The sequence below is a fragment of the Nyctereutes procyonoides genome, unplaced genomic scaffold (assembly GCF_905146905.1).
Source record: "Nyctereutes procyonoides isolate TBG_1078 unplaced genomic scaffold, NYPRO_anot_genome, whole genome shotgun sequence".
In the NCBI taxonomy this organism is placed as follows: domain Eukaryota; kingdom Metazoa; phylum Chordata; class Mammalia; order Carnivora; family Canidae; genus Nyctereutes; species Nyctereutes procyonoides.
In genome coordinates this window covers 879,818-897,026 of record NW_026575130.1, presented here as the reverse complement: position 1 = coordinate 897,026, position 17,209 = coordinate 879,818, and the positions used below count along the sequence as shown (strand labels likewise).

Sequence of the window (17,209 nt, the reverse complement as noted above, 5' to 3'; positions counted from 1 at the left end):
TACTAAGTGGTGCCTGGCTTGCTCAGTTAGAGAGCATGGGACTCTTGATCTCTGGGTTGGGAGTCTGACATTGGTTTAGAGATTACTAAAAACCAAAACGAAACACAAAACACAAAAAAAGTAACTAAGAGATGATATAAGTAATCAGATCAGTTTACCTGATGTTTCCATTTGCAGAATGATACTTTATATTCTTTCATCAACCTAAAGACTAGTTACGACACTGAGGTTCACATGTCCCCTATAGTGTTTTGTTTTTTTTTAATGTCAGAGTCCCATAGGAAATCATATTCTTCCCTGATTTTCAGGAGTTTTAAAAACACATATAAATGTGTACTTTAAGGAAAACACTGACATCAATCTACAAATCTGTCACATATTGAGGCCCTCAAAAGAGAAAGCATCAAGTCAACTCTTTGTGCCCTGTCCACCTGTCAATGACTAATTGCCAGACAAAATATTCATTGATCAAATCAATAATTAACATTCCCAAACACCATAACACTTTATAGGCTTTATAAGCCTTACTCCTTCTTTCATCTTGACTTATGCTAACACTCATTTTTAAAAATTAGTTAATTAATTAAGTACATTAAGCCTATCTGCAACTTTAAAAGTTTCAAGTCTAACCAAAACTTAAGCCTTCAAGGTCTGTCTTTACCAAATACCCACTGCCCACCTTCCTAACCAGAAGACAGGAGGAAGCAAGCAAATTAGAGTTCTTAGCTATAGGACTGCACTTAACCAACCTTTTTGTTTCTACCATTGTATTAGATATCACCACTGATTGGTTATTAATTCAAAATATTTGTAAACTGCAAAATTGTTTTCAGTCTTTTGGACTTGCCTGCTCATAACAAGATAGTTTCCATGCTTTCTAAAGATCCCTAGTGAGAAAGGCCAAGAGAAACATCTGGCAAGTGTACTTAGAAAAAAATAAATGAGACACAAAAACAGAATAAGAGCCACCACAAAAGCAAAGCCTTTTACTCCAAAGTGGAGCCTTCTGCTCCCAGTGAAACCCCCTCACGCCTGGTGTAAAGGTGCCCGGGCTGGAGGAAGGTAGAGAGCACTGACATTTCACAGAGAGCTCTAAGAGCTGCGGCAGTGCCGGGGCTGATGGAGGCGGCCACCTCTAGCAGGACCTCCTCGGACAGGACCCCGGGCCTGGACACCAGGCCTTTCCCACCTCGCCATGAGAGCACAGGGGAATGTCACCTCCTTTCTGCACAAAAGAAAGGGAAGTTGTTGGATCGCTAAAAGTAGACGGGGAAATGCAAATGACAATGACAGCAGCCCGGGGCTAGGTGCACTACTGAGAAGTGACCACCCTCGGAATCACATCCCCAGCTTCCTAGGTCTAAACGATGATTTTTAAAGACGAAGACCAAAGGATGCTTTTAACGTTTGACCACGCTGCATTTGCTTATTTGCTGGTCAGCATTCCTCCCCCTTGGGGCCTTTTCTTTATAACTCTGGTGAAAAGTGAGAATGAGGGAAGTGAGAGGGAAGGAAGGCAGGCGTGCATCATCTCTCCATAGTAGTGATGGGAGCCGGGTCATTCTCAGATCGCAGCCCGACTGGTTTGCTCAAGGATGGGCAAACTCACCCTAGCTGCAGCTGGTGACAAATGACTGATGCGTCCAAATCGTCCCAGTGGCTGCCACAGACTGTGCCCCAAGCTCCATTTGCATATATTTCCACTGTGCCTTCAAACTCGTGTTTGCCGCCTCGAAGTCGTACTGACCCTGAAGTAGGAAAGAATCCCAAGACCCTTTAACAGCAAATAATCATTTGAACCAGTCTAAGTTAACATGATGTTTCCACATAAGTGGTGAGAGATCAGCCAGAACAATTTGGCCTCCGTGGTCATAGCACATGCTTCCTTCTTTAAATGAGGATTTAGGGCAGGCCCGGTGACTCAGCGGTTTAGCGTCTGCCTTTGGCCCAGGGCATGATCCCGGAGACCAGGGATCGAGTCCCACGTCGGGCTCCCTGCATGGGGCCTGCTTCTCCCTCTGCCTGTGTCTCTGCCTCTCTCTCTCTCTCTCTCTGTCTCTCACAAATAAATAAATAAAATCTTTAAAAATTTATATTAAAAAAATTAAAAAATGAGGATTTAGCAGATTCTTGATTTGATTTGATTCATTTTATTTTATCTTTATTTTTTTGGTAATTCACATTGTGGTGTCAATACTATTTATGCTTTCTTTTTTAGTTAAGCAAAGTCCAATTATATTTTAAAAGGGGAAAAGTGGAAGACTATGAATAATGTCTGATATTACATCCCAAATATTAGATGACATCATATACCAAATTCTTATCATGTACATATCACCTTCCACTTCACATGAGGTCAGAGATAAGAAGCACAGAAACAAAATTCAGTGCTCCACTTATAAATTAGCTGCTATGGACTGTGTTATTTATTCCTTCCATCTGTTGTATTCATCACTAAAGAGCAAGATGCCTTTTCCCCTTTTAACCTCAAGCAGGGGTCATGAGAATTCTAAAGATTATGTCTATAATTTCAAAAAGGCATTGGTGTTAAAAAAAAAACATTGCTTAACGTCAGTCTCACTAAGTGGAACCGTTTGGTTTAACTGAGTACCCCTGGAAATTCACCTCCCCTTTCATACCATCCTCATTTAGTTGCTCCAGGGTCCATGATTTGAGTCATTATTTGAGTCTTGAAAAGAGTCAAAATTAAATGCAAGCACCCCAGGGAAAATAACATCCCTTAAGTGCAGATGGATGAAGGTCCTGCCTTTCCCTTCTCATTAGCACTGGCTTGCATAGTGGCTACTGGGAGGCCACAAGTGGGACACATAAACAGAGACAGAATTAAACTCAGACAGCTGAAGAATTTCACAAAATTCTATTAAAAGTCACTTATGATATGGCCTTCGTTTCATAGGCAAAGAAATAAAGAAATTCAGTTCTACCAAAAAATTCTGTCAAATTTTTCATATTCCAAAATTATTTCATTTCTGGCTTTAAAATAATTTTCCAAAATATTAGATTCACAAATTACCCATTCATTTCATTTACACTGGCCTCAGCATCTACCACTATTATTTTCCAAGTCATTGTCATTTAAAAATGTAACTATGTAAGAAACACATGTTGTATGTCTCATGACGAATACAAAGTGTCATTTAATTCAAACAAAAGAATGATAAATGGAAGCAAAACATTACACTGCCAAATCCTGATTATTCTGGAGAGAGCATGGGCATGGATCATTCCCATGGCAGATAAATCTCAAAATCATACATACATTCCAAACCTCTTTAATTCAGACTAAAGCAAGAGGAAGCCCTGTTAAGCTCAATGAACTGCAAAACAGTTTTGTTTTTTTTTTAAGATTTTATTTATTTATTCATGAGAGACACAGAAAGAGAGAGAGAGAGAGGCAGAGACACAGGCAGAGGGGGAAGCAGTGGCCATGCAGGAAGCCCGACGCGGGACTCGATCCTGGGTCTCCAGGAACAGGCCCTGGGCTGAAGGCGGCGCTAAACCGCTGAGCCAAAAAAATAATAATAATAAATAAATAAATAAATAAATAAATAAATAAATAAACAAACAAACAAACCGCTGAGCCACCCAGGCTGCCCGCAAAACAGTTTTAAAGAAATAGGTCTGAAGGGTTTAACTGAACTTTAATTTTTTAATCACAAAATCTCTTTACAGAGACCTACACAAGATCATGTATACTGCAAATGCCAGCATTTTATTTCAACCCAAAAATGCATTTGCTCGCCCCAAACAAACATTACTTGAAATGATATTTAAGTTAATCTATTACCTCTTTATTAATCCCCTTCCTCCAAATTACTCATGTCAAAGGGTTGGAAGGAAATTCTAGTAATGAAAACCAACTGGAGCACTACTCAATGCACATTAAAATATCATAATAAAATGTAAAACACTGCCTAAATCACCAAAAGCTAACAAGAAGAAATACGGCATGCATAACACCTAAATGACTAAGGCATTTACTGATAAGACACAGAAAACTCTGCATAAAGCATAATTATTACCCTCGCATCATTATAATGGCAACAACAGAGCTGGAAATAGTTTCCAGGTGAACTATCAGTTCCACCACCATTTCTCAGATTCGTCAAACTTGCTGTGAATGCCTGGATTCATTTAGCTGTCTCTGCTATATGGCAAGAAAGGTGGAGAGCTCATCCAATTTTCCTTTGACAAATGAATCCAAATATTTGCAATGCTGGAAAGTCAATTTGCATGTCAATGACTAATGAATTCTCTGTCAGAATCCATTCCCAACCCGGACTTCCCCAACTCACACACTTTCCTAGTAGGGCTTCCCACTTCCCACCCCCACCTCGTTTAGCCTTTCCTTCCCGTCACAAAAAAATCCTAAAATATTTTGAGAAATTATCTACTTTGGACCCAGAATGAGTAGTTCTTAATGGTATATAATTCTATGAAATGCATAATTCTTCAAATAGTTATTTGAAAGAGCAATTTTAAAAAATCAGCATAATAACATACTTCAAAATAATAACAGTTGGAGCATACAATTTACATTACATACATTTAAGATCAGTAGCAGTTTTGTTTTGGTTTCACTTTGTTCTTGCTTCATTTATTTTCTCAGAATGGTTGAGATGGTCAAAATCTCAAAAACTGTAACTCATTTCCCTCAGTTTATGGATGAGGAAGATCGGGACCAAAGCAATTGCCATGACCAACTATTCCCTAGATTCCAGTCTTTCCTACTGATCTTCTGTCTCCAACACCTCCTAGATTCCTGTCCTTGCTACCTTTGCATCTCTGAACCCAAGCAAAGACTCTGTGAGGTCTTTGCATTTTATGTCTTTTTCATGTCTGTGCATTTTATGTTCTTCACATAATGCACTTAATGCATTATGTCATGTGGTTTTCACCATTTTATCTGAAATACTGCAACTAACCTACCAACATTTTATGGGAATAAATAGCCAGGCAGAATTTTAAGACAGTCTGAAGAGGTTTTATGCACCACAAACAGGAGAAAATTATCTTTCCAATGATCTACATTTGAGGCTGACCCTCCAGTGGAGGAGTCCCACAGGCTGTATAAATTTATAGGACTATACATTTGCACAAATTTTCAGGTACACAATTACAAAGTGAAGGAAGGAAAATATCCTTAGCTCAGTTAAAAAACAAAAAACAAGACAAAACAATGAAGCACAAAGGACAAAGCCTAATAAACTCATTTATATTGCTATCCTAATAAAGCTCTTTATTTTTTAAAGATTTATTTATTTATTTATGATAGACATAGAGAGAGTGAGAGGCAGAGACACAGGAGGAGGGAGAAGCAGGCTCCATGCTGCGAGCCTGATGTGGGACTCGATCCCGGGACTCCAGGATCGCACCCTGGGCCAAAGGCAGGCGCTAAACCGCTGAGCCACCCAGGGATCCCAATAAAGCTCTTTTATCATCAAAAATTGATCCCTCTTTGTTCCCTCACATTTTCCTACTCTCGCCAAGCACTTTTCAATGTTCCTCCCCAAGGCTCAGCTAATGTCTCTGGAACTCATGGACTGTTTTAAAGTCTCTCAAGTGCCAATTTCATGCAAACTGTTCTATTCTAAATATTCCTATTTTTTAAATGTGTTAATAATAATAATTTACAATTTGAAGTCTCAAACAGAGGTTACAGGTCAACAATAAGAGGCATTACAAAATCATAAAACAAAACTTCCTGAAAGAAAGTTTGGAACTGGGGATCCCTGGATGGCCCAGCCGTTTAGCGCCTGCCTACGGCCCAGGGCGTGATCCTGGAGACCAGGGATCGAGTCCCACGTCAGGCTCCCTGCATGGAGACTGCTTCTCCCTGTGTCTCTGCCTGCCTCTCTCTCTCTCTTTCTCTCTCTCTCTCTCTGTGTGTGTGTGTGTGTGTGTGTGTCTCATGAATAAATAAATAAAATCTTTGAAAAATAAAATAATAATTCTTTATTTAAAAAAAAAGAAAATTTGGAACTGTAAAGCTATGTGTGATACTGATAAAGTTTTGGAATATAGGTGAGGTTTGGTGGGGTGAGGTCTGGAGCTGACAACCAGGAAAAAAATTCTTGAGACGTCTTTGGTGCAAAATGGTGGTTTTATTAAAGCAGGGAGATAGGACCCATGGGCAGAAAAGCTGATGCTCCAGGCCTCCAAAGGGTGGCTGATTATATACCAGGGAGTTGGGAGTGGTTTGAGGATAGCATACTCTCTAAGGAATTTTGGAAGCAAGGTTTCCAGACTTTGAGGGGCTAGCTATTGTTGGGAAAAGGCCACTTATTACTGTCTAATAAAACCCTAGTTATGAGACCTTTCAAATGTATGTCAGCATCCCCCATATGCTTGGGGGATGACTGCGAACATGTATCTTGGGGGTTTAGAGATAAAGGGAAATTTTTTTTTATTTTTTTTATTCATAGAGATGCAGAGAGAGAGAGAGAGAGAGGCAGAGACACAGGCAGAGGGAGAAGCAGGCTCCATGCAGGGAGCCTGACGTGGGACTCCATCCAGGGTCTCCAGATCACACCCCGGGCTTCAGGCGGCGCTAAACCGCTGCGCCACCGGGGCTGCCCGATGAAGGGAAATTTCTAAAGGAATTTTTATATGTTAAAGTAGATTTATAGGATCCTCGGGGTTGGGCTAAGATTGCTTTTTGCCCTTAGCAAAGCATTAACATTGAGGCAGTTGAGTCCATAGAGGAATGTCCCTCGGCCTGTTTCAAGGGCTTGTCAATGTGCTGCCCCAGGCTTGCGCCTTGTCCTCAGCTGGGTTCCCCCATCAATACCATGCCATGTAGAGGAATCCTCAGAGTTCATGAAAAGATTGTCATCCCACCTATCATCACCAAAAAAAGTCAACTCTCTGTTGGTATTACAATTATTTAAAGGCAAAACGTATCAGAGTGCAACAATGCTCAGAATTCTACTATCTTGGGATGCCTGGTTGGCTCAGTGGTTTAGCATCTGCCTTTGGGTGTGATATCGGGGATGGAGTTTGCATTGGGGTCCCCGCAGGGAGCTTGCTTCTCCCTCTGCCTATGTCTCTGCCTCTCTCTCTGTGTCTCTTGTGAATAAATAAATAAAATCTTAAAAAAAAAAAGAATTCTTTTTTTTTTAATTTTTATTTATTTATGATAGTCACAGAGAGAGAGAGAGAGAGAGAGAGAGAGAGAGAGAGAGAGAGACGGGCAGAGACACAGGCAGAGGGAGAAGCAGGCTCCATGCACCGGGAGCCCGACGTGGGATTCGATCCTGGGTCTTCAGGATCGTGCCCTGGGCCAAAGGCAGGCGCCAAACTGCTGCGCCACCCAGGGATCACAAGAATTCTATCTTAATTTCTGCCAAAACTGATGAATTTATAGTCACTTTAGTTTATTATTAGTTTTCGTCTCTGTAGTTATACCTCTAGTCTTTATAAAAGAAAGAGAACATAGAAGATGCATGTTACTCAATTTGCTTTATGAGCAACTTGGTTAAAAACCAGGAATTCCCCGGTGAGTGGTTGGCTCCGTCAACACAGCATGTGACTGTTGATCTCAGGGTCCTGAGTTTGAACCTCACATGGGTGGACAGTTTCCTTAAAATTAAAAAAAATAAAGAAAAAAATAAACAGGAATTCCAAAAATGGAAAGATATTTTAAAAGGATACTCTTTAACCATTGTATCAGTCTCAGTGGAGACGAGATCTTCTAGAGAACAACAGACTAGATTAAAATTCCTTTCATAAATCTCATTGGTGTGTTGGTTTTTAAGGCTACTGTGATGTGATGAATTCTATTCCCCCACTCATGTTGAAGTGCTAATCCCCACTACCTATAGATATGACCTCATTTGGAAATAAGGTCTTTGCAGATGACCAAGTTAACATGAGGTCATTAGGGTGGGCTCTATTCCAGTATGACTATGTTCTTATAAAAAGGAGAAATTTGGACTCAGAGACCAACACAGAGAGAGAACACAAGCTGAAGATTGGGGTTCCATCCCAGAAGCCACCAAACTATCAAAAGCAAAGAGAGCCCTGGAACAGATCCTTCCCTCATGACTTCAGAGGAAGGGCTGCCCTACTGACACCCTGATCTTGGACTTTCAGCCTCCAGAATTGTGAGCCAATACATTTCTGTTGTTGAAGCTGCTCGGTTGCGGTACTGGTTAGAGCAAACTGATAAAGCCATGACAGTATTACCTGTCCTTGCACAGGTAGTGAAACCATGCTTTTCATACTCCACACTTCAAGGAGACCTAAAGGAAATACTAGGAGGGGAATCAGGCTAGTCAGCTGTCTTTGCTCTGCAAATCCAGCTCATTCCAAAATAAACCAAATAAATAGATATGTCTATTTCGTTAACAGACATGTACTTTCGGAATAGCAGTTTGAAGAGAAAGAATAAGCAGCAAAAAGGAAGAAGTAGTGTTCTCTGAATAGAATTAATAATAAATATTTTTAAATCATTTAAAATCACAATTTGATAAATGAGTAAAAGTACTGTGATCACACAAATCCTTTCTCATCTATTACTGATCTTCACAGAAGCAGAAAATAATTAATTCTAGTTATCATTATATTGTTCTGGTGGAACCAGAAAGAAAGCATGCTGGTGATATCAAGCTATTGTTCAGGTCTCTGACAAAAAGTATACTTAAAGCTAAAAGTGATAGAGAAATTTCAATTTATAAACTATTCTGAAGAAAAAAGCCTATTACATGTTGGACAACTTAGTACACATATTTCACAACTTAGTACACATAATCCTATGTCTTATACCAAAGGCAACACTGGGAAAATACACTGAATGATCATGTCCTATCTGAATTATGAAATACACAAAAAACTCACATCCCTGCAAATAACTAAATTGGGAGGTTAGTTGAATTTTTCGAGTACAGTACAGGAGGCTAGTTTAATCTTAATGTTTTTTTTTCCTATAATCTATTTGATAGTACTGAGGTACAGTATTTTTGTCTATGATTATATTTTCCCATAACCAAAACTAGCTTTACCATTGTGAAATGGATTTTATTCAAATCATGCCGTGTCAAAATGAAATCAAATCGGCTCTTAACATATGAAACATTCCCTTGGACTGAGATCCAACTGAACTATATCTGCCTCCATTAGTTCACATCTATAATTCATATTAGTTGTTCATTTATTATTCATGTAGATACCTTCAGTGCTAAGAAAAAAAATTTCAACTGATCTAATTCAAAATGAGAAAATATCAAAACATGGCGAGGAGGATGTGAAAGTACCTAATACTGCTGAAGAAGGCAGATGCTCAATCGATGAGCCAGCCACCCAGGAGCCCCATACATACTTAATTTTTTTTAAAGTGGAACTAGAGGGTATTATGCTGAATGAAGTCAGTCAGTCAGAGAAGGACAAACATTATATGGTCTCATTCATTCAGGGAATATAAAAAATAGTGAAAGGGATTAAAGGGGAAAAGAGAGAAAATGAGTGGGAAATATCAGTGAGGGTGGCAGAAATGAGAGACTCCTAACTCTGGGAACAAACAAGGGGTAGTGGAAGGGGAGGTGGGCGGGGGACTGAGTGGGGCACTTGACGTGATTGGGTGGTATACTATATGTTGGCAAATCAAACTCCAATAAAAAATATACAAAAAAAGAAAATATTAAAACAGTGAGAGACTTTCCTTTTAGTAAGTAATTCTACCCATTTACATTGAGATTATTAGGAATTTATAGATTTTTATCAATGATTCCCCCTTTTTTTAAAAATATTTTACTTATTTTTTCATGAGAGACACAGAGAGAGAGAGAGGCAGAGGGAGAAGCAGGCTCCATGCAGGGAGCCCAATGTGGGACTCGATCCTGGGACCCCCCGGGATTACGATCGGAGCTGAAGGCAGATCTCAACTGCTGAGCCACCCAGGTGTCCCAATGATTCCTTCATTTAAAACATTATACATTATTATGCAAAAAAGACTCTATCCATGGTTTAATTATGGTAAACTAATACACACATATAACCCTAGCGGATAATTTCACCACTATTCACACATCAGCAAATGGTATGGGTATTAACATTTTATTGTTCAGCTCTGAGTGATGAAACTAAACTACTCCTGATAGTAATCCTCTTATCTGTCTCCTAGAGTAGGCATCATAGGAAAGGTAATGAGAATGTTTAGTATTCTTCTGACATCTCCATCAAAGAGCGGGTGTCCTCAACCAGAGGACACAGGTGACTTCTTATTCATCTTTGTAACTGCTGCTTCTGGTGTGAACTCAGAAAATGTTTAATGAAATCTATCCTTGCCTTGTTGTAAGAATCAGCATTTTCTACCCTTTATGTCCCTCTAGTGAACCTAATAAAAAGTATTGAGGTTGTATCTTGCAATAGGGGGAAAAATCTCATTACTTTAGTGCTTTGCATACAATAATTTTTTTATTAATGTTGTTGGGCTGACTTGCAGATGAAAGGGGAGGAGTGTGGGGGGATTGCCCTAGAAAAGTAAGATGCAGAAGAGGCAAAAATCAACATTTTTCTGAACAGGGTATCAACCATGTAGAAGGCGGTCTAAATCAATTGTACACATAGTACACACCTGAGTGCCAGGTCATGACGCAGACTAAAGGAAGAGATTTCAGAGTACTGTTTTCTTTACAAGTCAATTCAGGGCTGGAGGAAACTTCATTAAAAGTGTCTACATCACATCTGAACCAACCTGCATTTTCTTAACCATTGTGGAATTATTCACTTCAGACATAAATTTGCTAGACCTGCAAATAGTATCTTAAAACAAGAAAACATGCTTTTTCAATCAAATCAGGGTCTTAATGTCATTCTTCTAGATTCAGTCGAAAAATAAATATAGCATTTCACAGAAAAAAATTTTAAATTAATTACTGCTATTTTTTAATCGCATTGTTTTCCCAAATGTCGGGACAAACTCCAACCATACTTCTAGCAGACCCTGTTGGTTCTCCTCAACAACTACCTCACTTCTTTCCACCAGGGGAGTCCCTAGGTGTTCTGAGATTAATCCTGATTAAACTATCCAATTGTATTAATTGAATTTTCCTTTCCCCAGAGTGCCAGAGGAACATGTGAAGTTCATCACCATTTCTTGGCCAATGAAATGCAAGAAGAAGTAGAGAGGTGGGGGGTGGAATTCTGGGAAGGTTTCTTTGCTCTTTTTGGCAATGGTGGGAGCCTTTTCTTTCTTCTGCAGGCTATCCTGTCTCAGATAGATATAGATATAGATATAGATATAGATATAGATATAGATATAGATATAGATAATAGATATAGATATAGATATAGATATAGATATAGATATAGATATAGATATAGATAGGCTATCCTATCTCCATGGGAAGCTTGGAATAACCACTATAACCACCAGCCTAAGAATAAAAGTCACACTTAGAAAACAGAGGAGCCAAGAGAATAGCAGAGAAACAGTTGTACCATGTCGGAGCCCAACTTCTTGTAATATGAACAACAAATCTCCTTTTTGCTTCAGCCATTCTGAATTGGGTTTTCTATTCTTTGTCACGAAAAGTACCCTAACTGATCCAAGCCACACTCATACCCAAATTTGTAATATAATTTTTTTCTTCTTCCAAAGACATCTTTATTTTCACAATGCTAACGTATTTAAACTTGGTATTCATCTTTTCCCCGTAACATTATCGTAAGCATTTTTCCATTTTTTATATATAATCTCTACAATTATCACATAGTATCCACCAAATGAAGGGACCTCTGTGTAGTATCTTATAGCTGGATATTTAGGTTTGCCTCCAAAATTATGAACCAAATCACTTTTTTTTCCTTTTAAAATATTTTATTTATTTATTTGAGAGAGACAGAGAGAGAAAGCACAAGCACAGGGAGGGACAGAGGGAAAGGGAGCGCTTCATGGGGCTAGATCCCAGGACCTTGAGATCATGACCTGAGCAGAAGACAGCCACTTAACCGAATGAGCCACCCAGGCACCCCTGAACCAAATCACTTTACAAAGATGATGTCAGGGTCGTAAGATCAAGTCCTGTATCCAGCTCCAAGCTCGGCTTGGAGTATGCATGAGATTCTCTCTCCCCTCTCCCTCTGACCCTCCCATTCATTCTCCCTCTCTAAAATAAATAAATAAACTTTTTTTTTTTAAAGGCAATAGTAGGGATACCTGGGTGGCTCAGCAGTTTAGTGCCTGCCTTCGGCCCAGGGCATGATCCCGGGATCCAGGATCGAGTCCCACATTGGGCTCCCTGCATGGAGCCTGCTTCTCCCTCTGCTTGTGTCTCTGCCTCTCTCTCTCTCTCTCTCTCTCTCTCGTCTCTCATGAATAAATAAATAAAATCTTTTAATATAATAATAAAAAAGGCAATAGTAACTAGGTATCTTTCTTCTTAAAAAAAAAATCTTCAGACTAGTAAAGAGAGAATCCCTCAAAGTATTTTATATCTGCTTTATCCTAAAGAGCAGATTGAGCTCAAAATTCATAATCCTGCCAGGAAATATATCAGATCTGGTATTGCTAATGTCTCTCAGAACCTGCTACACAGAATCAAGATGCAGCATTTTTTTTTAAAGGGACAGTTTTCAGCCAACTTTTTAATTAATATTCACTTCAAATACCAGATAGAATTCAAAGAGTACAGCCTGTAAACAACTGTCCCATAAGTCTCCCATCTCTGTTTGAATCAGGAGACTGGGGTGGGTACACGCATATGAGTCATCAGTCACCTACAGCTGAGTTCCACTCGGCTGCTTATCACGCAGAGTAGTTAGTTAGCACAGCGTCAGGTTGTCCCATCTGCCATGCCAACTAGTGACCGGAAAGTGATCTTCCCTTCCTAGTCAGGAAGCTCTAAATTACTGCAGGGTATGGGGGTGGGGGGGCGGAATCAGTTGCGTGTTAATTCTTTCTGTAGCAATACAAAAAATAACCTGGCTCATGTGCAGTTAATAATCATATTCTGGTGAACTGGATTGTTATTATCCCACACCAATCAAATGAAAAACAGTAGTACCCTTTCCTAGAATGACACAAAAAGTTCCCCTAATGGGCCTGCCTTCTGTTTGATCTGACACCTAGCAGAATTAAGTCACAGATGGTGGACTCCATCTACATAATCATCCACCACTATATATTCTAGATGGTTTCTGATGCCAACCTTTGGTTTTCCCAAGTGTGACAAAGGGTCTTCAGCATCCAAATCACATTGACTGCTCTTCAGAAATGCACATTCTCAGGACGCCTGGACGGCTCAGTGGGTTAAGTATCTGCCTTCGACTCAGGTCATGATCTCAGGGTCCTGGGACGGAGGTGGAGGGAGACTCATTCTCAGGAATCTAAGATCTAAGGATTACTTAATCAGAGCTTCTGAAGGCTAGAGCCTAGGCATCCACATTTAATAAGTTCCTAGGCGCTGATTATGAGGACAAACTTCCAGGACTGATTTAGGGTATTCTAATCCTCCAAACGATTCTTCATTACTAATTCAGTTTCATACAATTAGGGCCCAGGCATCACCTTTCTCACTCTCAGACATTTGAGCCACTGGAGTGTCCACGCCCTGCCCTAAGCTCACCTCAGATCTCCCCCTGCGCCCCTTCAACTAGGCTTAGACCAACTCTCTACCTCAAAGGCACCAACTCCCTCATTTCTCTCAATGCAACTAGATCTGGGAATCTGAACTCCAGTTTCTTTTTTGAAGGAGGGATCTTACTACTATAAATGTTCTTTCCTTTTGTTCTAGTTGTTTTTTTGTGGGGTTTTTTTTTTTTTTTTTTTTTTTTTTTTTTGGTTTTTGTTTGTAAAGAAAAAGGAAAAAAAAAAGACCTCTGGATATTTCTAAATCCTAAGATACAGGAAATCATGTGCATTGGACCAAACATAATTCCCTTCCTCTTTCCTTTCAGACTAGTCCTTAAGCTACAAAATCAGACAGCACATATATTCCTACAGGTTTATATAATTAAAGAACTAGAGCAAAATGAGTTGTGACATGGAAATGTACACTACCTTCTAATGTTGTTGTGAGAATTAAATGAGAAAATTAATATATAAAACGCTTACCTCAGCATTCAGCACAGAGTGAATGCTCAATAAACCCTCGCTGTTACCAGGCCAGGTCATTCTGGTAACATGCTCAGAGCCAGAAAAGTTCTTTGAATTAATCTCATCAAAAACTGCTTTTCTGCAGATAAGGAAACCAAAGCTCTGGGAGTTAAGAGTCTTCCCCAAACTACATAGCTACTGCCAGACCCAAAATGGACACCAGTGTTTTCTAAAGCATAATTCCTTATTTTCGCTACTCCATGATAGCTTTGTTTACTCTCCAAAGTGAAATATAGACCCAAGGCCAGAAAGTCATAAGATTCAGAACATACCAGTCATTTCAAAAGTATAGATCATGCCTCATCAGAAAGTGAGAAGTAAATGAAAGGATAGGAAGCTCGGGTTATTAAGATGGGGTTTGTGAAAGTAATTAATTATTATATAGCCAGCTAACTGTTTTCCTGTTGGGGGGGGGGTGCGTGCATTTATCTCCCATCTTGGGTGGTTTCTTTTGTTTCTCTTGTGTACAATCACTTTGCCCCAGGAAGTACTGCACGAAGGACGATTATGCAGTGTTTGGGATTCTGGTCTGGTGAGAATTAGCTAAGAACATAAAAACATCACAAAGAGTCTATGGTGCTGTTGGATTTAAATTTCTATTCAACACAAGGGGGGAAACAAAGAATAACCAGTCTCCTCATTTGGAATATAAAGTTAAAGGAATTCTGTGTGAGAAAGAGAGTAATTTATCACTATTGTGTTTTAACTTTGAATTCCATTCTTCTTTCAGTATATACACACACACACATATATCTCCAAAATATACATTTAAAAATATGAAATACCAGGCAGCGCCTGGCTCAGCGGTTTAGCGCTGCTGATCCTGGAGACCCCAGACTGAGTCCCACGTTGGGCTCCCTGCATGGAGCCTGCTTCTGCCTATGCCTGTCTCTGCCTCTCTCTCCTTCTGTGTCTCTCACGAATAAATAAATAAAATCTTTTTAAAAAATAATAAAAACATGAAATATATTACAATAACAGGAAAGTGAAAAAATTCCCAGTGTTTGCTAAACATGATATTTTACTATAAGTAATCTCTTACAGTAAATAATGAGACAAGGCTAGGGCTCTTTGCCTGATATCACCTCAATTTTTTTATAACCACATTGGCATTCTGTCCATGAAACACGAACATAGCAATGACTTCATACTCCAGGATGAAGGATAATTGATCTTAACCTTCCTATCACTTTTCTTTAACTCAAGGCTAATGCAATAAATGTCTTAGATAAATAAAAATGTCTTTAGAAAAAAATGGCACTATGAAAGCCAACCTCCAAATTACCTCCAAAAGGTACAAAGTGTAACATATCTCAGAATCCCAGTTCATGAAACCTTTGCCCTGTAGCTTAGACACAGAGCTCCCAAGAAGATGTTTGAAGGAAAATTCAAACTTTGAAGGACATAAATCCCCCCCCCCCCAGCTATTAAAGAAGGGGGTTGTGGGGCCTGGGCGAAGCCCTAATGTTAAACAAAACCCCAACAACTCAAAATGAAGCCCCGTTCAAAGGCAGATCATTTACACACATTAAACCTATTACTATGTTTTCATTGTACCATAAAACCAAGACATCTTAGGGAACTTTTTCTCTTGATGTTACCAACTAATCCCAATTGCCCACAAATAACGTATACAGGTTAAAAAAAAAAATGGCATTCTTGAAAACTGCATTTGAGGATATCAAGTTGCTTCTTCCCTAAGATAGTTACTATCTCTTTTTCCTTTCTTCTCTCTTCACTCACTGATTATATTCGCCAAATTGTGCCCCAGAATGGGAACATCATTTTGACAAGCTGGATTCTGGCTGGGAAATTTTGCCACATTTTTTCAGAGGTCAATGATGAGAGAGTGAAGGCAAAAACGTACCACCTTCCTCCAGACGGACCCCAAACAGGGGTCTACCAGGAGCGGGGAAAGGTCACTGGTTGTCATATCAGATCTAATATTTCCCTTTCCAAAACAAGTAATTAGACTGTATCCCCCTTTCACTTTGCCTCTTTCATGTAAATACGGTAACACCCTGAAGGCGAGGCAAGCCGCCCTGAAGAACGCGCATCCACCCCACGCACACACCTCCCCTACTAGTGCGCGTGTACACACACACACACACACACACACACACACACACAGCGGCCAGAGACCACCTTCAGGAACCCGGGGCGCAGCACCTTGCACAAAACTATCCCCGCGCAGCCCTCACGCCCGAAGCTCGCCTCGGCAATTCAGGGTCACGGTGCCGAGGTGTTTGCGGGTACCTGGGCGGCGGGCAGGCGGCGGCACAGCGGGCAAGGCAAGCCCGAGGCCCCGCACGCCCCCCCCCCGCAGGGACATCTGGGGGCCTCGGCGGGGCCACTCACCGTGCCTGCAGTCGCAGTAGCCCCAGTCCACCCGGCCCTGGCCGCTCCCGTAGAAGCACCAGGGAGCGCCCGCGCCGTCCGGGCTCCTGCAGAAGTTGTGGCGCTGCCCTCGCAGCCGAGCCCAGCTCGCCGGGGGCGACCGCTCCAGGAAGGGTGGCACCTCCGCCCAGCGCAGGCAAGGGGCGCCGAAGTCCGTCACGTTGACCCAGGGCTCGCCGGCCGGGCAGTCCCCGCGGTGGGGCCGCGGCGCGCGCGGGGGCCGCTGCGGGGCGGGGAGGTAGGAAGGGCGCCGGGGACCCGGAGGGGGCGCGTGGCGGGAGCGGCGGTGCAAGGGGCGACTGGGGACTAGGTCGAAGCCGATCACTTCGGGGAGCGCCCCTAACACCAGAGCCACCGCGAAGCGGGCGAGCGTCATGGTGCCAGAGCAGCAGGGTTTGGTCCATGCTCCCCGGCTCCTCCGCTTCTGCAGGGGAGGGGGGAGGAGGGGGCGGGGCTGCGGCGTCCCTCGAGGCCCCCCTCGAGTCTCCTCCCGCCCCCCGCACCTCGCCTCCCGCCGCGGCTCCCGCGCTGAGCCTCCGCCGCTGCCCCTCGGAAGCCGAGAGGACTCGGCCGGAGGAGGCGCGGGCCGGGCGGGGGTGGTGGGGCCTGAGCCCCAGGTGGCCGGCGGAGCACGAGCCCGGGAACTCTGCCCCCTGGCTGCGGGCGCGGGCGCGGGCGCGCAGTCCCGTGCGGGAG

The 17,209-nt window shown here is 41.6% G+C and overlaps 1 protein-coding gene across 2 annotated transcripts in view; it reads right to left on the bottom strand.

The window, feature by feature from the left end:
- The window catches only part of PRSS12 (serine protease 12), a 139,241-nt gene that overhangs the window by 60,462 nt on the left and 61,570 nt on the right, over nucleotides 1-17,209 (bottom strand). Inside the window, exons 1-2 of one of the 2 annotated variants that reach the window (XM_055342475.1) lie at nucleotides 16,475-16,935; nucleotides 1,610-1,748 (exon numbers count right to left, since the gene is read on the bottom strand). In XM_055342475.1, the coding sequence (XP_055198450.1) occupies nucleotides 1,610-1,748; nucleotides 16,475-16,889 (554 nt within the window). In that variant the 5' untranslated portion in view covers nucleotides 16,890-16,935. Of the gene's footprint in view, nucleotides 1-1,609; nucleotides 1,749-16,474; nucleotides 16,936-17,209 lie in introns of those variants that run through there. The other variant, XM_055342476.1, reaches the window with a different exon arrangement.